Consider the following 25,164-nt stretch of genomic DNA (forward strand, 5'->3'; position numbering starts at 1 on the left):
ATTTCAAGGTGGATTTGAAGGCTATTCCTTTCTTCTTGTTGTTGTCTTCCTTTTCCTTTCCTTCTTGCATTATGAGCTCATGAGTTAAGAGAGATCCCATTAACTCATCTAGACTTAGCTTTGATAAATCATTGGCCTCGATAATGGCAATGACTTTTGTCTCCCAACTTTTTGGCAATGACCTAAGCACTTTTCTTACAATTTCAACATTAGTATATATTTTTCCAAGAGAAGTTAAACCATTAATAATATCAGTAAAGTGAGTAAACATTTAAGGAATAGTCTCATCAGGCTTCATTTTAAAGAGTTCATAATTATGGACTAACAAACTAACTCTAGATTCTTTAACTTGTTCGGCTCCCTCATGAGTCAATATAAGCTTGTCCTAAATTTCTTTTGTGGTTTTACATGTGAAAATTCTGTTGAACTCGTTGGCATCTAAGGCGCAGTACAACATGTTTGTGGCTTTGACATTAATTTGAGCCATTCTAGTATCTGATTCATCCCACTCATCTTCAGGTTTTGGTACCCTAAGTTCATCTACGATTTTGGTAGGAATTTTTGGACCATTGCAAATAATTTTTCAGCATTCATAATCATTAGATTGAACATGTATGGTCATCCTAGTTTTTCAATAACTAAAATTTGTACCGCTAAATAGTGGTGGCCTATTGGATGCTTGTCCCTCGGGTAAAGAATAACTAGGGGTTGCCATGATCTACTCTAAGACGGTTAGGTCACACAAACTAGAGTTTAGGCTTTGATACCAATTATTATCCCAGATAGGCAACCCAAGATGAGGGGTGAATTGGCTTATTAAAAATTTCACAATATTAAAAATAACACAATATTCAGAATTTTAATAAATAAAAAAACAGAATAATAATTATCAATATAAAAGTAGGAGAGATAGGGAGAGAAAATCAAACACTGCGATTTATAGTGGTTCGGCACGCCAAGCCTACGTCCACTCTCCAAGGAACCTCCTTGAGAATTTCTTTACTATCAATTGAATAAATACACCACCAAGCTTATGGATTTGGCACAGGACTTACTCTTATCTATTGAGCCTCACTCAACAATAAATGTCTTACCCTTACAAAATCTCTCACAAAAATAAGGAATAAGAATAAGTGGTACTTGAACTCACTTTTACAATAATTCTCACAAAGAGTAGATATGAAAGTGTAAGAACAAAGGCTAGACTTAGATCTGAAAGTGAAAGAGCAGAATACAATGTACTCAGAATTTTGGAGCTTAAGAAAATTTTCTTTTCAAGTTCTTGATTTTTTTCTTCACACACAACACTTCTATTTTTACACAAAAATATACCCGTTGGACGTTCCTTGCTGACGTCATGGCTTACATAAGCACGCTCCTGACGTCATGGCTTACATAAGCACGCTCTTGATGTCATGGCTTACATAAGCACACTCCTTGATTTTAAATAGTCAGCAAATGTTAATAATTAAAAAGATAAAAGTAAGACTAATTTTTTCTTTTCCTTTTGTTTATTTTTCTCAAACATGGAGCCACCGTTTTTGTAGACAATTTAATACAAAGTTCACAACTTTTAAATAAACATATGATTTGCTCCATCTATATATATATATATATATATCTATAATTCCATCTTTTTCTTCTTGTTTGATTATAATATGATATAATCAATTTAGTGTAGTGTGATATGATATAATCAATATAGTGTAAAAAGTTTAATAGCGCATGTGATGTATTCTATTTATATTATATGCATTATAATGTTCTAATCAAATATTTGCATACAGAAAAATCTCTTTAATAATATTTATGATGGATCTGAAAATATATGGCCTCTTTAAAATATTGTATATGTTGTAGAGATTTTAAACTAAATATATCCTACCACTACACATTTGGACATATCACTTTTATTAAAAGAAGACAACTCATTAATATCATGTTTGTCAAGATAATACAACCAATCAATCATTTTTGTCAAAATAATATAACTAATCAATTTTAATTTTGTCAAAAAGTGAATAGTGATCAGCCTAAATTTTCAAAAAGTGAATAGTAAAGTTTTCAAAAATATTTTTATTATAATATTTAACAAATATATATATTTTAAAAAGATAATATTTTGTGTCAAATAATATGTATATTAAAAAAATCCAAATTGTTACAAATAATATTTTAGACATCATCAAAATTAAATAACATGATTAACAGAGGATGTACTCCATATGTGATTATGCTTTTAAATACATTGTATATGTATAATAATTTGGGAGCAGAAAGGGGATGGCCTCCATTGTTTGGGAGGAGAAAGGGGATGGACTCCATTATAACTAAGTTGGTCGGAGTGTCTTAGGTGAAAGTTTCGAAATTTATACATGGGTGCCGATCCCGCGGACGAAATATCCGTAAAATGGCAGTTGGAAGTGTTTGTATGTTATTTATGAAATTGTTGAACCATTGAGATGTAGTCTCATTTGGGTTATTGAAAAATAATGAAATTGGCTCATGCATTGAAATGAATTGAAGGAAAATGAAATGGGATATGGACTTGGTATATTTTTATAACTATATAAAGGTGTGAACGTTTTACCCCCAGCATTGTATATGCACTTTGCATTTATATCTTCGTTAAACCTCATGTACTGTGTTAGATTGTTTTTACTGGGCTATGGCTCACCCTATTTGAGAAAAACACTTTCAGGTATTGATAGCATGCATCTGCCAAGACAATAGCTTGGAGGAACTTTGGGGGCACGAGCTTCTTTGTTTTGATTATTTATTTTTGTATAGCCAAGGGCTTTATTTGTATGAGCTAGTCTCTCTTTTGTTGTAACCAAGTCAAAGCTTGGAAAAGTGTAAGTCAATAGGGCATTTACTTTTATTAAACTCTTTTGTATCATTAACCTTATGTAATGGAAGGATTATCTACTCTGCTTTATGTAGCTATTAACAAATGTTTTGGATTGTATTTATTATATTTTCTTTTCTTTTCTTTTTTTTTTTTTGGAGGGGGGGCTTGACATCCATTGCATTTTTTATTTTATTTTTTGCCTTGAGGGGGTTAAATCTATGGAAGTTCATAACAGTAGATAATATATATATATTAATTGAAATTATATTATTTGCATTGTATCTGTCCTTTTACAATTAAGGAGCCTCTGTTTGTGATTTGTGTTACTGATCTGTATTAATTTATGTATACAGCTTTCAACTTTCCTTTAGTAATTGCTTTGAGGGTTGGACTGCAGTTGGCTTCATCACTAGTTTTTTTATTTTACTTTATTTTATGGCCTTTACTTTTTTTATGTTTTTGGTGTTTTTGTTAGTTGGTTTCTTGCCAAATTAACAATTGGATATTAATTATATTTAATCATTTGTTATATATGGAATTATATTTTTGAGATTGGATTATACTTGGTTTGTATGAAATTTTTATTGGAAATATTAATTTGATGTTAAATATATATATATATATATATTTTTTTATGATTGAAAGTGAAATGTGTGCATGTTGTGGAATAGTTGCTAATTTTATCAGTATATGGATAATTTTATTTATATACAAAGTATAAATTGTATTAATAATGGAATAAATACAGGTGGTTGAGAAATTAATTCAAAAAAAAATTACAAAATTTTTGGAGACTAAATATTTTTGTAGCAAAAAATGCAAGCAAAAGTTTTTCATGACTAAATATTTAGTAGTAAAAAGAAACAAAAGATTTTTGGCGACCAAATAGTTAGCAGCTAAAATAAATCAAAATGAGGGAATAAACTTTTGCCAACTAAAGATTTTAGTCATAAAAGAACATGGCATCCTTTGCCAACTAAAATGTTTGGTCGTAAATTACCATGAAATGAAAATATCTAATCTTTTGGTGACTAAAATGTTTCGTCATGAAAACCAACAGTGACTAAATATTTTGGTCGCTAAATGTATTATTATTAGTGATCAAAATTGTTAGTCGATAAATGTATTATTATTAGCGACTAAAATGTTTTAGCGACTAAATATTTTAGTCGTTGAAAGAGAATTTTATTTTGATTTAATTACTTTTGACGACTAAATATTTGGTCGCCAAAACGTTATGTTTGGCGACTAAGTCCGTTTTAGTAGCTAAACATAAGATTATTAGGGACTAAAATGTTTTAGCGACTAAATATTTTAGTCGCTGAAAGAGAATTTCATTTTGATTTAATTACTTTTGACGACTAAATATTTGGTCGCCGAAACGTTATGTTTGGTAACTAAATCCGTTTTAGTAGCCAAAGATGACAATATTAGCGACTAAAATGTTTAAGTGACTAAATATTTTAGTTGCTGAAAGAGAATTTCATTTTGATTTAATTACTTTTGATGACTAAATATTTGGTCATCAAAACGTTATGAATGGCGACTGAGTTCGTTTTAGTAACCAAAGATAAGATAATTAGCGATCAATGCAAATTTAGTCGTCGTTGACTATTGCCAACTAGGCTTTGGTGACCAACTGGGCGACAAATAACTTTAGTCGCCATTGACTTTTGCCGACTAAAAAACAACCTTTGGCAACTAAAAGTTTGGTCGCCAAAAGTGTAATTTCTTGTAGTGAACCGGTCCGAGTTTCTAAACATTAATGCCAAGGATACATTAGTGTTTGTTGCACTGAGCATTAACCTTGAAGTAACAATACGTAGTTACTTCTTGTGAACGTTTATCTCGTGGATTTAAAGTGATAATTTAAATTTCTTTTGTCATATTTTTAAATAAATAAAATATAAATTTATTAAAAATGAGTTATTAGTTGTGATAGTGACACTTGTCTAAAAATGAGTCGTGTTTTGTGCTAATTTATGTATTACCACAAATGTGAGGGAGAGAAGCATCATTGTTTGCTAATCATAATTCATGACAAGTTATCCATAGAAACTCGAATGCGTTGAAAGAATTTTTACAATCAAATGAGGTTCCTGAATTGTGTAGCTATTGGGCCAATTCTTTATGAGGATATGATTTTGTCAAATAATTAATTATAGCTTGTGTAGTCATAATTATTTTAAGTTTTTATTTTATTTCTAGCATACGGAAGTAATAAGTAAGAAATATTATATTTTAATTTATATTAAAATTGTAGGAGTGCATAGATACTTTATGAAGTTAAGCACCAAGAATGAAAATAAGGTTTGCTTAGAATATTTAAATGTGCATGAGTGTTTGAAATGTTCTAATAAAGTGACAGTTTCTGATAGTAGGTTCACAAAGAATTTCAATTATTTGTTTAGGATGAAATTGGAGTAAAAGTAAAAATGACTTCGATACACTCCTATATGAAACATCTCTATCTCTATTATTTGAATTTAACAAATAGGAGTGGCATATAACGATGAGTAGGGATGGAACTAGGAGAAAACTATGAGGGGCCATGGCCCCACTATTTCTGTGAAAAATTATATTTGCCATAACACTTCTAAATATATATATATATATTATTTCATAAATAAAATGGTCTCTCAGTATAAAAGATATATATCTCATTCTTCTCCCATCTTGTATTCTTTTTTTATTTTTTACCAATTTTTTTTATCCTATTAGAGATTGTTTCTATAATATTTGAATTTTTTTGTGTATACATAATTTATATATCGTATTGTACTTACATATGTGTTTGTCTACATGGTAAAAAAATATTATTTGTCTTTTGGCCCCTGTAGTGATAAAATTTTGGTTTCATCCCTGACAATAAGTTTCGACGTATTCAAAGACTTAATACCGTAAAACATTTGCTCTCATCTGTAAGTATTGTCTTTGATCCACTACCTAATTAATAATGTGAAAATGTGAAGGTCAAACGAAAAATAACAATCATTAACAAAAAGCTTCACTAGAGAGCAAATGAGAAAAAGTTCATCGAGGGGAATGTGATTAAAGCCTATTAATTTCAAGTCGCCATAATAGCAACTCAACCTAATTGACTGGAGATACCAAGATCTAGGTTCAAATGGGACAACCAAATTATGGATGACTTATTCCAAATTACTAAGGGAGTTAATCTTCTATCCATTCTTATAATGAGAGTGATATTTGCAACATGTGTTATATGCAGGAAACTTAGAGTAAGCTGTGCTTTTAATGTTCACTTATATATTGGAAAACCTAAAGGGATATTTTTCAAGAGGAGTATTTAATAGACTCAAAATAAGGATCACTTATATGAGTGTGAAAGGGGTCATTTCTATGTGATTTGATTAAGGCTACATTCTCTAAAGCACTCATGAAAACCAAGAACTACCCAAGGCCAAAATGGGCACAACCAAAATAACCAAGTCGTGTTTGGAAATATTCTGTGTGAATTCTATTGTCTTGGCTTACTGAAACAACTGAACAGTTCGACATCACATCCACTAGTTAGTTGGTAAGTCCAATAGTTTTTCACTAAGGAAGGTTAAAGGCCAAAAGTTATCTATCCTGATGTAAGATATTTCCATTTTGTACTCTCTTTGTTATTGTCTGCATTTCATTTGCATTGTATCGTCAATTTCATTCATGTGGAGGATTGTCAAAAAAATTTAAGAGGACTTGCGTGTAGGTCATAATAGGTAGATTTATTCTTATGATAATTAATGGCGTTTTTCATCAAACACTATTAAAAAAGTCACTAATTATTAATTTTCAATGAAAGTTTGAAAATTTTATCACAAAAAATGTCACTAATTATAAGTTTTAGCAACAATTTAAAAAAAATGTCACAAAAAAGTCACTAATTTTTAACTTTCTGCGACATTTTAAAAAATTATTCACAAAAAAAGGTCACTAACTGTAAGTTTTAGGGATAATTTATAAAAATTGTGACAAAAAAAAAGTCATTAATTATCAATTTTTAGCGACATATATAAAAAATCGTCACAAAAAAATTTATTTTAGCGACGATTTTATTTAGACTTAGTGGGAATTAAGTCCAACTATTAGGATCTATTGGTAGTTTACCAAAAATTTTAGAAGAAAAAGCGAATTGACTCCATTTAAATGGACAGGGTGCAACTTTTTGTGGTGCCTTTTCAGATGAAAAGATTCGATCCAAGAGTTATGACTCTTTAGAATGGTCTCATGTCATTCATGAATAAAAGATAGAGAATTTTAGGATTCATACATATGTCATAGTCGAGTACAAAAAAGAGAGTGCATAACACAAATTGGTTCACTGTATACACAGAAAGTGATGCAATTTATGTGTGTGGTGATCATTGTATCTTGGAGATAGGGTGCCCATCAATCGCAAGCATCAGAAGTGAGGGCAAATTTATGTTTTAAAGACACAGTATTCAAATACTGGCATCGATCACAAATTGTTCAAATTTTGCAAAATTTCTATAAGAAATTTGTTGTGTTTTATTTTATTATTTATTTGCATCAAATTGATTTTTCGAAAATATTTTCCTACTTAAATTGCATCGTATCAATTTGGTTTTTATAATTTCAATAGTATCAATTTAGCCTTTTATGTTTTTATATTGTGTCAATTTAATTTAATAGATAACATTTATTAATTTTTTTTTTATAGAAATTAAGGACAGAATGGATCATTTAAAAATGAATGGTCCATTTCAAATCAGGCATCAACTTCTCCATAACTTTAAAGGGAATGAATGTATTATTTTAGTCCCTTTATTTCAATTCAATTTCTAAATAAATATTATTAGCCGAATTAAATTGATATAATATAAAAAAAATCAATGGTAAATTTAATACAATTAAAACTACAATGATGAAATTAATATAAAAGGAAAGTTTTAGAGCTACGAGTGATATTACAACTTGATACGAAATGTATGGGATCAATTGTCTCAATTAAAAGTAAAAAAATAAAGTGAGATTATAATAAAAGTGCACAGATGCTAAAGTTATATTTGGTTCATAAATTTAGAAAGAGAGAGAAAAAAATATGTAAAATGTAATTATCTTTTATTCATACTTTACCTAATTTTATTTGTTTTTTAGGGTGAAATATCAATAAATTCTAAAATGTGATTTTGTAAACTATTTAATTCATCATTTTTTTTTCGTATGAACCCAAAAGTCCTATTAAAGTAAAAATTACACAAAAAGTAGTCACTTCCCGTTTGGGTTTAATTTTTTAGGAATAAAAGTACGTAACACTTTAAAAAAACTTCACAGTATACTTTTCTTAAACGCAACAATGTAAAACTCGGAAAAAAACTTCTTAGCGTACTTTTCGCAAACGTAACATTTCAATGTAACACACACAAACTCCTTAATATACTTTTTTCAAGTATAACACTTCAATCAATGTAATCGTAACACCTCAATGTAATGCACTCTAATGTAACGCACAAAAACACGAAAAAAAACTCTTTAGTATATTTTTTCTAAAAGTAACACTCATAGTTTGAAATTGTATATTTGCCCAAAGCTTCCTAAGGAATTTGTGTACTCCTTTTGGAATGGTTTGAAGAATTCCACATCCTTTTGGAAAGATTTGAAGAATTCCACATCATTTTTTTGGAATGTTACATTGAAGTGTTACGTTTAGAAAAAGTGTACTAAGGAGTTTTTTTATGTGTTACATTGGAGTACTACACTAAGAAGTTTTTTTGGAATGTTATTTTGGAGTGTTTCGTTTGGAAAAAATACACTAAGGATTTTTTTTGTTTGTTACATTGGAGTGTTTTGCTAAGGAGTTTTTTTTTTTTTGAGTATTATATTGGAGTGTTACGTTTAGAAAAAATACATTAAGGCATTTTTTTTTTAGTGTTACATTGGAGTGTTGCGTTTGAGTGTTACATTGGAGTGTTACAATTTGAAATTATAAATTTGCTCAAAACTTACTAAACAGTTTTTGCACTCCTTTTAAAATATTTGAAGAATCTCATATTATTTTGAAATGTTTGAAGAATTTTATATTTCAAGTCATTTTTGTACTTTTTTTTAAAATACTTGAAAAATCTCACATTTCAAATCATTCCAAATAAAAAAGATTATCATATAAAAATTCATCACAAATTTGATTCACATAGGTTGTGTATCTTACTTTTCTAGCAAAAAAATTTTTTTAAAAAAGAAAAAGAAAAAGAAAAAGAAACATAATAAAAATAGGGATATTTACCAATAAATCTCATCTCATAAACAAATAGTCCAATTAGTTCCAAATTTTTTTCTATTGATCTGTTAAGTCCTATTAGTGGAGAGTTTCTTTCCGTGTGGCCCTATTTTTTATTTTGGTAGTGTTTTGGTAGACAATTATATCCTTTTATTAATGTGACATGTATAATGTAATACTCCAATGTGGGCAGGTATTAATGTGACACTCCAAAAAAATTAAAAACTCCTCAGTGTACTTTTTTCAAATGTAACAACGTGGCGGGTATGATGTGACACTCTAAAAAAGCTAAAAATTCCTTAGTATACTTTTTCTAAATGTGACAACATAGAGGTATGATGTGATACTCAAAAAAAAAAAAAAAAAAAACACTCTTTAATATATTTTTTCTAAATATGACAACATGACGGGTATAATGTGACACTCTAAAAAAATTAAAATTCCTTAGTATACTTTTCCCAAATGTGGCATGTGACACTCCAACGTAGCAGGTATGATGTGGCACTCTAAAAAAATTAAAAAAACACTCCTTAGTATACTTTTTCCAAATATGACAACGTAAGAGGTATGATGTGACACTCCAAAAAAATATAAAAAATTTTTAGTGTACTTTTTTCAAATGTGACAACGTAATGGGTATGATGTGACACTCTAAAAAAAATTAAAAATTCCTTAATATATTTTTTTCAAACGTGACATATGATATTTCAACGTGGAGGGTATGATGTGGTATTCTAAAAAAATTAAAAACACTCCTTCGTACTTTTTCTAAATGTGACAACGTGTGGGGTATGATGTGACACTCTAAAAAAATAAAAAAAAAATTAGTGTATTTTTTCCAAACGTGACAACGTGACGGGTATGGTGTGACACTCCAAAAAAATTAAAAAAAATTTAATGTACTTTTCCCAAATGTGACATGTGACATTCCAACGTGGCGGGTATGATGTGACACTCTAAAAAATTAAAAACTCTTTACTGCATTTTTACCAAATGTGAGACTTCAATGTGGCGGGTATAATGTAACACTAAAAACACTCCTTAGTGTATTTTTTTTTCAAATGTGACAGTCTAATATTGCGGGCAAATGAGTCATTACACATCCAAAATGAGTAAATGGATCACACGAAAAAATATGAGACTACATGGATTATAAGTCCAAAATATGAGACTTATTAGTCAATCTCCCATAAAAATAAGGATATAACCGTAAATCTAATTTTAAATAATATATTAAATTTACTTTTTCAAAATCAATGGAATTAAACGAATTACTATTTCTTAAGATGGGATTTATAGGTAAAATTTTTTTTTCTTTTTTATTTTTTTTATAAATCTCTATCTAAATCTATGAAGCAATGTAAATGTAATTAAGACAAAAATATTAGTTTGGGAAATTGGGCTGGGCTAGCAACAAGTTGGTCCGTTTTGGGTCTACACAGCAACAAATGACCGATTTCAAATCGACGAAGCCCGACCATTGGATTGAGTGAAAAAAACGCATCCAAATCGTCGAAACTTTTTGGTTGCTATAAATTGAGACACTCGGACTTTCTTCTTCTTCTCTCTCTCTCTCATATCAAAGAAAGTTTTAGGGTTGTTAATTTCAGAGTCGCGAGAGCCCTATCACTGCTCAGGTACGCTGTACTATGCCGCTTAATTGCTACGATTAGGGTTTATACATCTCTTAATTCCCCTCTTTTATGTTCAATTTTTCTCTCTGTACACATATATGTGTGTGTGTGTGTGTGTGAATTTGTGTGTGTATACTATGGGGTTGCATCTATGATTATTTGTTTTCTGATACTGATTTTGATTCGAGTTAGAAAGTTGCTACATCAGTAGTGTTCGTTGTTTTCCCCAGTTTGCTTTTGTGTCCACGATTGACGTTTTTGTGATTCTCTTCTAGGTGGTTAATTCAGGTAATTTGTACTTGGGGTTTCAAAATCTTGTTGAACAACGAGTTGGGTTGCTTTGTTGGTTGACATATAGTGCAGAAAAGTTGATTTTTTCCCCTATGTTTGGAATATGGTAGCTAGCTTTGCTGGTAAGATATGATAGTGGTAATACTTTATCCTTAGCTGAAGTCGCCTAGGTCATCCCTTACCTATAAATCATCTTTGCTCTAATAGGCCCTTTTTGCTGACAAGTGGGGTTTGGACTTACTTGGCCATAAGGGTGTGCATGGGTATGTAGGACCAGGTTTTAAATATCGGCTGTTATGTAATGTATTGCCCTTTACGTTTGGGGATTTTGGACTTCCGGTATAGTTATTCATTAATGTATTGGCCAATACAAGTTATTGGCCCCAACTTTTCCAAGCGCATCTGGGTGAAGAGTGCTAAAAACGCACCAAAGTGTATTTTTTGGGCAAAACACCAAGGGTTAAGCCTCACAGGATGAGGCATTCACCTTAGATGCGTATCATGCACTTTTCACGCATAATCTCTTGAGGCTTACGCATTCTGTTATGTGAATAAAAAAAATGAATCTTACCTGTTACGCAACTTGCGAAGATGGTTGATCTTCTCTTCTCCAATGACTTAGACAAAGACAATCATCTTCTTCTTCACCTTCACCTTCACCTTTGCCTTCAACTGAGCTTCTTCTCTCCAAACTATGTAGGCTCTAACATTGACTTCCATATAGAGATCATCAATCTTTGTCTCTCAGTCTCCTTGTCTCTGTGTGTGTGTGTGTGTGTATCTTTGTCTATCTCTTTTTGTTGGGTCTCTAACTCTCTACCTTTTTGTTTGGCTAGAAGAGAGAGCCTTCATTTATTAAAAAGATAATGGCCTTTATTATTATTAGTTTGTACATTGGTCATTGTTGTGTTTTAAAGTTTTAATGCCTTCATTTATTAAAAAAGATAATGTATTATTGTTAATTTGTACATTGGTCTGTGTTGTGTTTTAAAGTTTCAATTGTTTTCATCTTATAACGTTGTTCTTTATAGTCTACTTTGTTTTTTTGTTTTACAATGCTTGAATTTATTAATTCATTTTATAATGGTTTTTATACATTTTACTTTTATTATTTTTTAAAAAATAATTTTTATGTTATATTTATAAAATTCAAAACTCAAAAGGCTTACGCATCACCTTGCTTTTTTGCCTTTAAAATTTTGATTGGCTGATATTTGACCAATACGGATACATATCCCATATTGTTACTAAAAACCATGGGTAGGACCGTAGGAGTGCATGCGCGCACGCCTATCTGTATATTTAAGTTCCTTAAAGTTGAGTACCCATCCCCGTTTTGTATTTGCTTTATGATTTGCAGCTTATTGAACATGAGCAAAGAGAAGCATTTGTAAGGCTTACAAAAATAAATTAGAATTTATAGCAATAAAATGAGATGTCACAGCTAAAGATGGCATTTAAAACTTACTAGTTATGATGATGATTAGATCTTTTTTGTACAAGTTGAGGCTTTTCTACATGGATTAGGATTGGAGGTTTTACTAGAAATCTTCTTTGAATTGAATGCCATGATGCCATTTGTGTAATGAAATATTTGTTTTGCAAGCTTGTGATTGTGTTTTCATGCAATCTACTAGATTTCTGGATTGGATGTTTGCTCCATATGGGATCTTGGTCATGGTTGGTGCATATCTGCTTGTGTTTAATTGTAGTAATTGACTTATGTTGCACCTTTGGGTTCTTTGGGAGTTAGTACTTAAATTTGCACGATGCTAAAACAGAATATTGATTAAATTGCTTGCAATGGATAGCTGACAAAGTATTTGACCTAGATACTGCAGATTGGATTATTTAATTTGTATAGCCGATACAAGGTTGGGATATTGTAAGACTTGGTTGTGTTGACCAGATGATTTGTAAGCAAGCATATAAGATTGAGGAATTAGTCTTTTAGGCTTTGATGTGAGCTTTCTGAAAATCAATTTTTTTACCGTTTTACTCTGACATGTTAAGTTGCTTTTGTTCAGTCTTTTGTGAAAAAAGGTTCCCTGCCCCTCTGTCCCCCAATTACTATAGTTTTATGGTGAACAAAATTTATAGCCAGAATTACTTGGTTAATGCTTATTGTTGTTGGTAACAGAATATCTTATTACTGCAGTTTGAAAATGCCTCGTTATGATGATCACTCTGGCAATATTCGGCTTTACGTTGGTCGCTTGTCTTCAAGGACACGTTCGCGGGACTTGGAGAGCCTCTTCAGCAGATATGGGAGGCAAGCAAATGCCCTGCACTTTACTCTTTAACTTTATAGTGTTATGTGATTTGCACATTATTCTCCTTTTTACTAGTGCATAGGCATGTTTACTTTTGTGACACCTATTGTTATCCTCCATATTAATCTTACTTTCTATGCTTAGTGTAATAAATTATGTCTACTTTTTAGCCAAATCAATGTTACATCTTTTAAATATAGTACATAGTATTACAACCCTTCATCCCTCCAATTTAGCTTTTCAGAACTTTGTTTACTCATTATTTGAAGCACCCACCCACCCCAATACAAAAAATAAAAAATATTAGAAAGGAAGATAATAGTTTATGAAGATGTAGTGGTATTTTTTATATAAAACTTGACTGTTTCTTCCATTTGTTGAGCGCATGCATCTATCTCTCTTGAAAACAAACGATCACTATAGTAGTGTAAACCATATTATTTTACAGCGCAGGGTACATTTAGGAGACCATATTATGTATGGGGGATCTCTTGTTTTGATGTTGTATAGGAGAATTTTCGTTTTACATTTTGTTTTTCCTTGTACACGGGTGGCATCCCCATAGATGCATGGATTTTTAATTGAAAAAAATGTATTTCATGTTTTACTAAGAAATGCACATAGTTTTTTGGATTCATTGTTCAATCAATTTAGGGGCTGGGGATTGTCTCTTATGACAAGGAGGAGACATTTAGTCATTTGGCAAGCCAATCCAGTTTTTGTGCTGGGATTTTTGTTAACTGTTCATCATGTTATCTCTGAAGGAACATTGCACCTCCAGGTGTCTATGTTTTTTAACTTGAATGATCTTGTTGAAGGTTTCTGGGCTTCTCCCAAACCTGGAGGTCAATGATGAGAGGGTGGCCTTGGTGGAAAATCTTGCCGATGGTCTAAGAGACTTTGGCGATTCTTTCTGTAATGTTATTGCGTGTTTTTATGGAATTGGCAACAATCTCAAACTGGTGTTTAGTTCGTCTTGAGGGCGAAGTATCATATACTTCAGTACTTAAGTAATGATGGCTTTACTGTTTCTGGCAACCATTTCCGCAGAGTACGAGATGTGGATATGAAGCACAACTTTGCTTTCGTTGTATGTATCAACCCTCATTTGTGTCTAATTTCTTTCTTATGAATGCACTTAAATACTTATCTTTTCACTTGTTTATAAAAAAAAGAGAAAAAAAAAAAAAAAAAGAAAAGGAAAAAGAAGGTAGATTACAAATTGGATTGTATAGTTTGATTTTTGCTGCGTTTGCTTTTGCCTCCCAACTTTTATTTACAGGAATTTAGTGACTCCCGGGATGCTGATGATGCAAGATATGGCTTAAATGGTAGAGAACTTGACGGAAATCGCATTGTTGTGGAATTTGCAAAGGGAGTAAGTATTGCAGCTACATGCTTTTGTCTTCTTGCTGTTGAAATCCACTACACGTTCCAAACTGGATTTGATCACATAATTATTTTGATGTCTATGAAGAGTTCTCACTGCATTTTATTGTCTGTGCTTTCATGCTTACATGGTTCATTTTATTGTTTCTTTCCCATGGCATCTTAATCTGCATGATCATTGAGACAAATAAGTTGGCTTGCGGAAGCAATCTTTGCATGAGGCTGAAGGGGCTAACTGGAATTATCTTTCACTTTGATTTCATTTCATCAACTGGAATTATCTGTCAGCTTTTTGGTGTTTTTTTGGCTGTACTACATTTATTTATTATGATTTATTGGCTTTTTGGGGTTGTGTTTGATGTTACCCCTTATCAATTGACTTGTTTTGCTAGTTTGAGATCAATCAGATATATGGTTTTGTGAGGAAAACCATGATCTCTTACCTATGAATCATGACAGGTGTTCTATTATCTCTCTGAACTGTGTGTACAGTATATGTATCTCCAATCTTTAGTATGATACACTGACCATTTCTTTATTATCAGATTAATGCTTATGGTGGTGTTATTGAGCCTATTCCTTTGAAGATTTTTATTTATTATTTTTTTATTAACTGAATCTGCAGCTTAATAATGCTTTGTTTGGTTTTAGGAGCCAAGAGGTTCTCGAGAACATCAGGGTAGAGGTCCTTCTCCTGGGTCTGGACGGTGCTTCAATTGTGGAATCGATGGTCACTGGGCTCGAGATTGCAAAGCTGGAGACTGGAAGAACAAGTGTTATCGTTGTGGTGAAAGAGGGCATATAGAAAAAAATTGCCGGAATGCTCCCAAGAAGAAGCTTGGGTATTGAAGATTTTCTGATTCTTCCTCTAATTTTACATTTTGCTTTAGCCTGATGATGGTAATACCTTGCCATCTTGTTCAGCCATTTAGTCATTAATTTGGTTGTAATGCAGACGTGATCGGAGTTACTCTCGATCACCAGTGAGATCACGCTCTCCTCGTCGTGGAAGAAGCCGAAGTAGAAGCCCTAGCAACAGGTTGGTTATTACTTCTTTGGTACAACGATTATGATAGGTCTAGCTCTGAGCACTGCAGAATTTATGCATTGAGTTATGAGCATGGAGGTTAGAATCTTACGATTCATGATTCAATCCATACAATTCAATATTGAGTTTCAACCTAAATAATTTGATTTGTGCTGCTGTTGAATCTTGAATTGAGTGAATCATACGATTCATTGCGATTTTGCCATGATTCATGGTAATTTACTGTGAATCAGTTTTGTTTGCATAATATAAAACAACATCATTTTGACAAAATAAAAAAAGAGATCAATTAATTATATTGATATACGTAATTATATATATACACAATTTAGTTATATTGATATTTAGTTCATTTTAAACTTGTGTTTTTTTTCATGTACATGCATAAAATCATATATTATGCGGAACATAGTGAGTATTACAATTCATGATTCGTTATTTTAGCAAAATGATTCATGATTCTCGCGATTTGACAGCAATGGCTATGACTGTTGTCATTGACAATGATATCAACTAAAAGGAGAGATCAATAGTGTTTTTAATGAAGTTGAGTGAAATAACCATTTGAGTACCTGTTGGATCCTTGAGCAAGCAGTATTTATTGGTGGGGTTTTTAATTCATGTAGAGGATGGAAATGTTTTGTGAATTCAGTTCCAGCATGCTTTTCAAACACGCATATTGCTTTCTTTTTGTTTAAGGCCAATTTTGAGTCTTTTTTTGAGTTATATATTTACTCAATTACCCCTTCTGGTGACAGCCGGTCAAGATCTCCTCCAAGAAGACAACGGATGATTGAGCGTGAAGAGAAACGATCAAGGAGCTATAGTAGAACCCCGGAGCCAAGGGGTAGTCCGCCTCCCTCCAAAACAAGGAAGCGCAGCCTAACCCCTGAGGAGGACATCAGAGAAAGGCCCAAGAGAGGGAAGCAGCCTACTAAGCAGGAAAGGTCAGAATACAGTGAGAGCCCCCGACCAAAAAGCAGAAGCCCTGAAAAGGATAGTCCTGCTGCTGGAAGGTATAGGAGCCCTTCAGAAGCTAATGGCGTCAGTCGCAGCCCTAGTCCTCGCGTTGACAGACGCCCTCCTGTTGATGATGACGATGATGACATCCAGCGTTCCCCAAGAGGAAGCGAGTCGTCTTGATCTGTCTCACAAATTGGGATCAGAGTTTGGGTTTAGGCAAGGAAACTAGAAATATTGCCCCTATTGTCCTATTTGCATTGTTGTTGGAATTGAAAATTTCTTGGGAAGCAATATGATCAGATACTGTTTCTTTTGAGAGTACATTCCTGTTTGTTAACTATGAATGTTTCTTATGATAGCTATATATGCTTTCTGTTCTATGGAAACGATGAATTTGATGATTTATTGCGGTTGCAGCGGCGATAAGGATAAGGACAATCGCTATGCCAATTTTAGGCTGGGAATGCTGGATTAATACTAGTGGGTTTTGATATTTACGAAATTTTATTGAATATTCTCTCTTTTTTTTACTTTTTTTTTCCTTTTTTTTTTGGGGGGGGGGGGGCAAGTCATTTTATTTGATTCAATAAGATAGAATATATATATATATCTATATATTTTTTTGGTGGTAAGCCGTTTTATTTGATTCAATAGAATAGAATATATATATATATATATATAAATTTGTGTTGTGTCGATCTTACATCAGGTGTTTAGGTGATTATTTACACAGGTTAAACTAATTGTTTTTTGGATGTGATTAGTTTGCTTTTACGAAGTTACTTCGTTGTGTTAGAGAGAAAAAGAAGGAAAAAAATAAAAAAATAAAACGTTGGTTGTGTTCTGTTGTACCAGTACCAGTGGCTAATTCTTGAAAGGACTGGCTTCCTTCGGTTTTATATCAGACCGGAGGATATTATTAGGCTTGTAGGGGTTTATCATGAATTTTGTTTGATAATTTAAACTGTTAATATGTAGAATTTGTCGTGTATTATATATTTATAAAAAATCACGTTGATTGGATATCGATAGTTACGTGGTCAAATCACTTTTGTATATAAAAAAAATGATAGTAAAAAAATAAACAATTGACAGAAATCTAATCCGATGAAAAAGTTATCGATATTCAGTTAATCGTAATTTTTTACAAACATATAATACTCGACAAATTTTATACATTGAACAGTTTGAATTATCGAAACGGGACCCGTGGTGGGCCTCCACGGGCCCAAATGTACCCTCTAATCCCAAATTAGACTTGAGGGAAGCCAATCCCTTCTTGAAATTATCATTTATGCTTATTCACTTTCAATTAAGTAAACTAACAATAGGTCTTAATAGTTATACTTAGCTGCGGTTTGGCAATCGTTTTGAGACCATATAAGCACAACACGACAAAAATGGACTATAAAATCACAAACAAACAAAAGGTCAAACATGTGTGCTGGGAATCACGTATAGGAATGGACAATGACGAAAATACCCCCTATACAATTGGTCACACGTTTATATGTATTTGGTAGGGTTTCCTGATGAAACACACGAACCAGATGGCGACGAAGAACCAAAGAGGGGGGAGGCGACGAAACAGCATCGGACGACCGATCCAGGCCTACAGTGCTTCGTCAACGCGTCGACCATCCTTCACGCGTAACATTGTGCTTTCGTTGCATCTCTGGTACGCATAACTCGCTCTGTTTTGGGTTTTCGTCTCCTTGCACGAGATGTCACTTATTTGTTCTGTGCATGTTGAAAATCTGTCATTCTGAAGTTCGATCACTGGTAAAAAGGTTTTGTTGGTGTCAATGGTGGTTTAAAACCGAAGTCGATATACTTGATTCGGATCTGTTGTGGATGAACTGAACAGGAGTTGGATGCTAGTGTTCTTTTGGTTTATTTTTTATTTTATTTTATTTTTTTAAAATTTTTTGTTCGATTTTTTCTTAGTTCCACTATTATATGTTACCAATATTTGTGGAAACTTGTGGAATTTTTTGATTTTTTTTTTCTAACTGGGTGGACGTCAAACTGGTTTTTTTTGTTTTTTTTATCCCTGATTGTTGTTAGTCGTTGAACACAATTTTTTTGAACTCACACTACAAATGGTCTTGCTTCTTGGTGCAGTAGACAGAGCAATGGGAATGCCATTTATCTGTTAGTTCTTGAACTGAACAGAGCAATTTATTTTTACAAGGCAATTAAATTTATTTGTTAATTTCTTACATCTGTTACCATTTTGTAAATTATAGAATGTGAACCATATTTTCTTCAACATCTGTTAGGAATGCTTTAATTTTTTTTTTCTTAACTCAGTAGACCTACTGTCCAATAGTTGGTTGTATCCAGAAATTGGTTGGAGAAGCATTTTTTGAAATACAGACAAAACAGAGCACATCATTTGAACTTGTTAAATTTTTTTTTTTTTTTTTCTATTTTGTCTTTCAAATCTGTTAGCAATTCTTGGTTTTTTTGTGATTTGTGACTATTTGTTGTTGTTTGCTCTTTCACCACCCAATAGTTGTGCCTTCGCCTGAACTGTCTATTACTTTCTATATGTGTTTCTGTCTGGTCTTCAATGTAATCATAATTAAATGGCCAACTAACTAACTGAACATTTGCCATAGCTCATAATGCTGGTTTCCTTTTTTGTAATTATAATGTGTTAATTTTAGTCGTTTCAATTATGTTGGATTAGTAACACTTTCCTAAATGTTAAACAAAAAACAGTGAGCGTTCTTTTTCAATTCTCTTGTATTGGGTCCATTGGAGAGTGTTGCTTATGTGTATGCAATCCTATAGGTGTATGTGTGTATATGCATTGGTAGGTATGTGTTATTGTATTTATGTCATAAACAGTAGTGGTAAACCAATTATGTAGTTAAGTGCAGCAGGGTGTATGCTAACAAATCATGTGGGACATAACCATCTCATTACCACACATATCATATACGACAAGCACACAACTTATTCACGAAAATGTACCATATATTGTCTTACACCTTATGTTCGTCTACTATTCATCTATGTTACAAAACAAAGCATGAATGAAGTGGTACATCTACTCCATGGCCACGTCGTACGTGTGCCTGTGACTACGGTCAATGTGTTGTCAAGATTTCCAGATCTCACAAAAATCCAGGACGGGCTTACTATGCGTGTCCGAATCCTGTGGTGAGTACACCCAATTTTTTTGCTGAAAAATATTGTCATTTCTTTTAAACCAGTTTACTAATAGCTTTGTACGTACATTTTGTCAGCCATGTTTAAGTTGGATGTTGGTGCGATGAACCTAGGCGACTGCACATAGAGTCTGACTCCGCCACGCACGACATTGTCATGCAGTTGCGGGATGATGTCATTAACATGCAACAAACGCTGCGTATCTTGAAAATCATTATTTCTGTGCTGTGCATTGTTGTTGTAATCTTATTGTTGCGTATGTGAAAATGTTCCAAGTGTCTTGTAACACCCTAACAAAGCTAATATTGTAATGACTTATGTTTGTTGTGGACATGATACCTACAAAGTCATTGTCAATGACATGTAATGAAATGGTGGTTTCGATCTACAAAATTGTTTGTTGGTAGTTCATCTTAATTTTATGTGCAAATGACTGTGAAAATTGTTAATTTTATAAGTTTTTGCGCCAATTCGTTTGGGTGAGTGATACACATACATTTATAAGGTACTTATGCTTTAATTTATCAGTTGCATTGTCGGTATGGATTCCACACGAACTTCACCACATACTGTTGCCAAAAATAAAGGGGTTGGAAGTGCCCGAGCTAACGTTCTTGCCGACAGCCAAAATGTTCACAAAGCTGTGTGGGATTATGAATCCACACAGCACAACTTTTCTTACAGCTTATTGCCGATGAGATTGTTGAGGGCAACCGACCATTCATGGTTTTGAGCAGCGCTGGATATAAGTCTTTGGCCAAGAAGTTTGAAAAAAAAAACTGGTAGAAAACATGATGTCAAGCAGTTGAAGAACAAGTACGCATGCCTGAAACGAGAATGGACTGCTTGGATGAAGTTGATGGACCGTACGGAAGGCATAATCGGAATTGGCTTTGACGCTGAAACAGGCATGTTTTAGGCTTCCGATGAATGGTGGGATCGTATGGAACTGGTAAATTATTTATATTATTTTGTTACCTTTCTACATTGCTTTAAAAAAAAAATTGTAACATATTGTCACTGATGGTTTGTGTTTCCTTTGCTTCAGATAAACAAGAGTTGTGCAAAGTTCAGGACTAAGACTTTGGAGCACCGGGAGTTGATAGAGATTGTCTTTACAGGCGCTGCTGCAACTGCCAAACATCATTGGACACCGGGGGAGAGGACTGTCGAAGATAACGAGGGATCTTCTGATTCAGTTCAAAGCCTTGTATGCGGCGTTTTGCAGATCCAATCCTTTCTGTTGGTATTGACGTAGATGCTGAGTTGTCAATGGAAGGTGTTGAACCTACGGTTGACCCCGGCGTAAAAAGGAAAAGGAATACTCCCGCAAGTTCAGGAAAGTCGAGGAAGCCGACTAGTGGAGCATGTGCCATAGCTGACAGTGTTAACAATCTAAGCAATGTCATCCGTACTAAAAACCAAAAAGTTACTGTAAGGCACTTAACTGGGAATAAGTCGTTGTACACCATTTCAAAGTGCATGGACAGGTTGAAATCCATTCTTGCCTTGGTGGGTACACCGTTGTTCCACTTTGCATCATCTCTTATGGACAACGCTGATTATCAAGAGGTTATGATGTGCCAACCCGATGATGACCATATTATCGGGTGGCTTACGCAGAAGCAACTACAAAGCAGCACTGCAGCTCCATCTGCGAACCTTTTTGGTGTACGGCGAGTTTGATGGATACTGGGATAGGCCATAGGGTTGGGCGACTTCTGGGAACTGATGGGTTCTTTCCGTGTTATGTGTTAACGTTTTAAGGCGAACTTGTTACAGTGTCGGACATTTAGGACGTCTCTTTTATTTTCCTTATTTTTTTTTGAAACTTTTTGATTTGGGTTTATTTGGTTTGCTTAAGTTGGATGTTTCTGTGTTTGGTGGAACAATATGACCAGGTTGTGTTGTGTTTATCATGTTTTTCGTTTTGATTTGTTGGTTTGGATGGAATGGCTGATTTATGCATGTCCAGTAGTTGCTAGCTTGCTTTTCAGTAATCTTATGCATGGTCTATTGTTCATGTATATATGTCATGTTAGTTAACGTTGGACATATGTCTTGTAGGCCTCATCGAAGTGGTGGCCATGTCTAATGGGGAAGGTAGCAGCAACGCTGACTTCGTCGAGCAAATTAACCAAATGGCTATTCAGATTCAAGAACAAAATAACTGGACGTGCGTGCAAGCATGTCGGTACGTACAAGAATATTACGCAAACTACATGTCAAAAACACCATGTCGAACATTAATATTGACTGGAGGTACATGGATATGTGAATTATATGACAGACACGTTGATCGTTTTGAAGAAAATGTTTGTGCACCAAAACAAGCATTTTCCTTGTTGTGTGACACGTTAGTTAGAGATTTTGGTTTATGTGTTAACCAACGTAGCCATGGATTAGCCGTGGAAAAAAGTGTAGCAATGTTCATACAAGTGTTAAGAGGGTTTAAGAATAGAGCCATCTAAGAACGGTTTCAACATTCGGGTGAAACCGTATCACGCCACGTGCATAATGTTTTGGAGGTGATGAAGAAGTTCATGGTTGTGCATTGTAGGCCAACAACAAATCAAAATGTGCAACATCCTCACTTGCGGTCAAAAATGAAATGCCTACCATTCAAGGTACAGCTTGCATATGTGTCCGTCCAAGTTTTAGGCCATATTACATATCAAAAATTTTGCTGAACTTTTGTGCTCTTAGGATTGCATCGGCGCGATCGATGGCACGCATGTTGTTGCGAAAGTGATGGGGCCTGAAGCAGTGACCTATTTTGGACGTAAATATTGTCACATACAAAACATCATGGCGGTTGTTGATTTCGACATGTGTTTTACGTTTGTATCACTTGGATGGGAAGGCAGTATGCATGACAGTAGAGTTTTTGTTGAAATAATCAACAATGAAAATGTGCCGTTTCCACAACCGAAGGAAGGTAATGCAGAATTTTCATTTCAAAATTCACTATGTACAAATATGCACACTATGTTCAAATAACGTTATTTGTTCACATCCAGCAGGGAAGTATTATATTGTTGATTCGGGCTATCCTAATTGAACGGGTTACCTCGCTCCATACAAGGGCCACCGTTACTGTAACGCCCTCAAAATAATACATAAAACCCATCACTAGACAAACAATTATATAAAAGAAACCAACCATTTATATTCATCAGAGTAGTTCTTACAATAGTATTACATGTTAACAACAAAAGCAAATGACCTATGGGCTTACAGCTTTCCAAGTCAACACCTGGTTACACAAAAGAAGAGTACTAACTCTATACAAAATAAACCCTTGGCTTGATATAATGTAATACAAACAAAATAAACAAAAAGAGTCTTCAACTCTCATCATCATCCAAGCTATGTCCTTAGAGGTGGCATACTACCTGTACCTGAAAATGATGTCCTATATAGGGTGAGCCAACGCCCAGTAAAAATATGCTAAACACAGTATGAGCAATGACTAAGACGTTAGCAATTGATAAATGTTCAAGTTCCATAAATCAATTCATAATCCATTTCCATTTCATGACTGCTATGTTCATGTTTCATTTCAGTTTCTATTTCTTATCAATTTCACAATTTACATCAACGGCTCAGAACCTGGCCAACCACTTATATGAGACAGTGACTCATATTAGACATTTCCCATTTTGCAATAGATAAACATACTAGTTGTGTCAACATTTCAACAGATAAGCATACAAGCTGTATCCACATTTCAACAAATATGCATATTAGCTATATCGACACTTCTAAAGATAAGCATAAGAGCTGTATCAACATTTCCATAGATAAGCGTATAACCTGTATCAACACATTAACTGACAAGCATATGAGTTGTATCAGTGGAGTCCATCCCCTATCTCCTCCCAAACAACATCCGGTTTAGAGGTCCATCCCCTATCTTTCCCTAAACCGTGGAGTACATCCCCTATCTCCTCCCATATACACAACGTATATACACATAAGTCATATACACAATCAATCAATACATAACGTTAATGTATTCTATCAACCGTCATACTCTATGACATATCCAATTGATTAGTTTTAGTTTGCCTAATCATCATGCATTGTCTATAACAATCAAAACTACCTTCCACCGGTAGTCCAAGAAATTATTTCTAAACAGATAATAAAAGCTCCAACAGATAAAATATCAATGTTTTCAAAAGTGAGCGATTAACAAATCCAACTCCACTATTCTACTATATAATGAATCAATTTCATTATTTCCAACTCAATTCCATATAACCACAATTTTATCAAATTAATCATACCAATTAATTTATACAACCAATTAGGGTTTTCTATCCTATTTCCCAATATTGACCCAATGGTTTATCAACAACCAACAACAATATCATTATTTTGAAACTCATAATACACATTCTTAGAATCAAAATAACAAAACCCTCTTTTAACATTTTGAAACCCTAAGTCCCAAAATTATCCAACTTCAACACTTTATCAAAACAACCAAAAATCTATGTCAAAGACCATAAGAGTGAATAGGAATCCCTACCTCAAATTCGGAGCTCAAGGAAAGAAGGTAAAGAAACTCAACGTACTCCAAAACTCAATATTCTTGAATCAAAGTGTAGCCCTCGACGATCAACCCAACTTTTACAAAGGCCGAAGGAAACGGAAACACTCTAACTAGATCAAACCCTAGAGAGAAGCGAGTTTCTAGAGAGAGAAACTCTCAAAATGTCTTTTTAGAAAGTAATAGAGAGAGAGAATGTAAAAAGTGATTTTAAAATGCCCAGCTGCCAACTGATATACGACATTTCCGCTCGAGCGGAGAACACAACGCTCGAGCGTCAAGAACAAAAAACTAGGTCCGCTCGAGCGTAATAAGGCCCGCTCGAGCGCCAAGACACAAGAATAAAGTACGTCCGCTCGAGCGCAAAAACCAGTCCGCTCGAGCGTAGATTTCCCCTTCCCAGAACTTACACCAAAAAGTACTACCCTCTCGAGCGCCAGAGTACCCGCTTGAGCGCCACCACTCGAGCGTAAAGAAACCCGCTCGAGCGTGAAAAACATGCTTGCAGAAGTTCTGCAGAGCACCAAAATACTGGGAGCGTGCAATCTCCGCTCGAGCGCAACAAGGCCCGCTCGAGCGGAACGACCAAAAACCTGGCAACAAGATTTTAGACTAAGGTTCAACCCACCTGTTCGAAACATGCCCAACACATCCTAAAACTCAAACAAATGGAATTAAAGAACGACAACAAGATAGATACAACTACCAACTCCACGGAACCGAGTCCGGAATA

General features: G+C 33.7%; 1 protein-coding gene and 1 long non-coding RNA gene across 5 annotated transcripts; both read left to right on the plus strand.

Annotated features, from left to right (window-relative positions):
- The first annotated feature begins 10,499 nt into the window (after positions 1-10,499).
- LOC114258879 (serine/arginine-rich splicing factor RS2Z32) lies at positions 10,500-17,094 on the plus strand. Of its 4 annotated transcripts, none has more exons than XM_028198884.2 (7): positions 10,500-10,732; positions 13,179-13,292; positions 14,344-14,383; positions 14,576-14,671; positions 15,334-15,524; positions 15,638-15,721; positions 16,489-17,094. In XM_028198884.2, the coding sequence occupies exons 2-7, from the start codon at positions 13,186-13,188 to the stop codon at positions 16,871-16,873; spliced, it is 903 nt and encodes a 300-aa protein (XP_028054685.2). In that variant the 5' UTR covers positions 10,500-10,732; positions 13,179-13,185; the 3' UTR covers positions 16,874-17,094. The 4 variants fall into 4 exon arrangements, with proteins under 4 accessions (XP_028054685.2, XP_082749367.1, XP_028054686.2 ...); XM_082893241.1 differs by having other exon boundaries at positions 10,613-10,732; positions 14,112-14,383; XM_028198885.2 differs by having other exon boundaries at positions 10,625-10,732; positions 13,161-13,292.
- A 2,652-nt stretch (positions 17,095-19,746) lies between these two features.
- Positions 19,747-21,788, plus strand: LOC145801507 (uncharacterized). Its single transcript, XR_014343105.1, has 2 exons — positions 19,747-19,864; positions 19,951-21,788. It is a non-coding gene; the product is annotated as an uncharacterized LOC145801507 (long non-coding RNA).
- The last annotated feature ends 3,376 nt before the right edge of the window (positions 21,789-25,164 follow it).

Source organism: Camellia sinensis, chromosome 10, assembly GCF_055761805.1.
Source record: "Camellia sinensis isolate YWXY chromosome 10, ASM5576180v1, whole genome shotgun sequence".
In the NCBI taxonomy this organism is placed as follows: domain Eukaryota; kingdom Viridiplantae; phylum Streptophyta; class Magnoliopsida; order Ericales; family Theaceae; genus Camellia; species Camellia sinensis.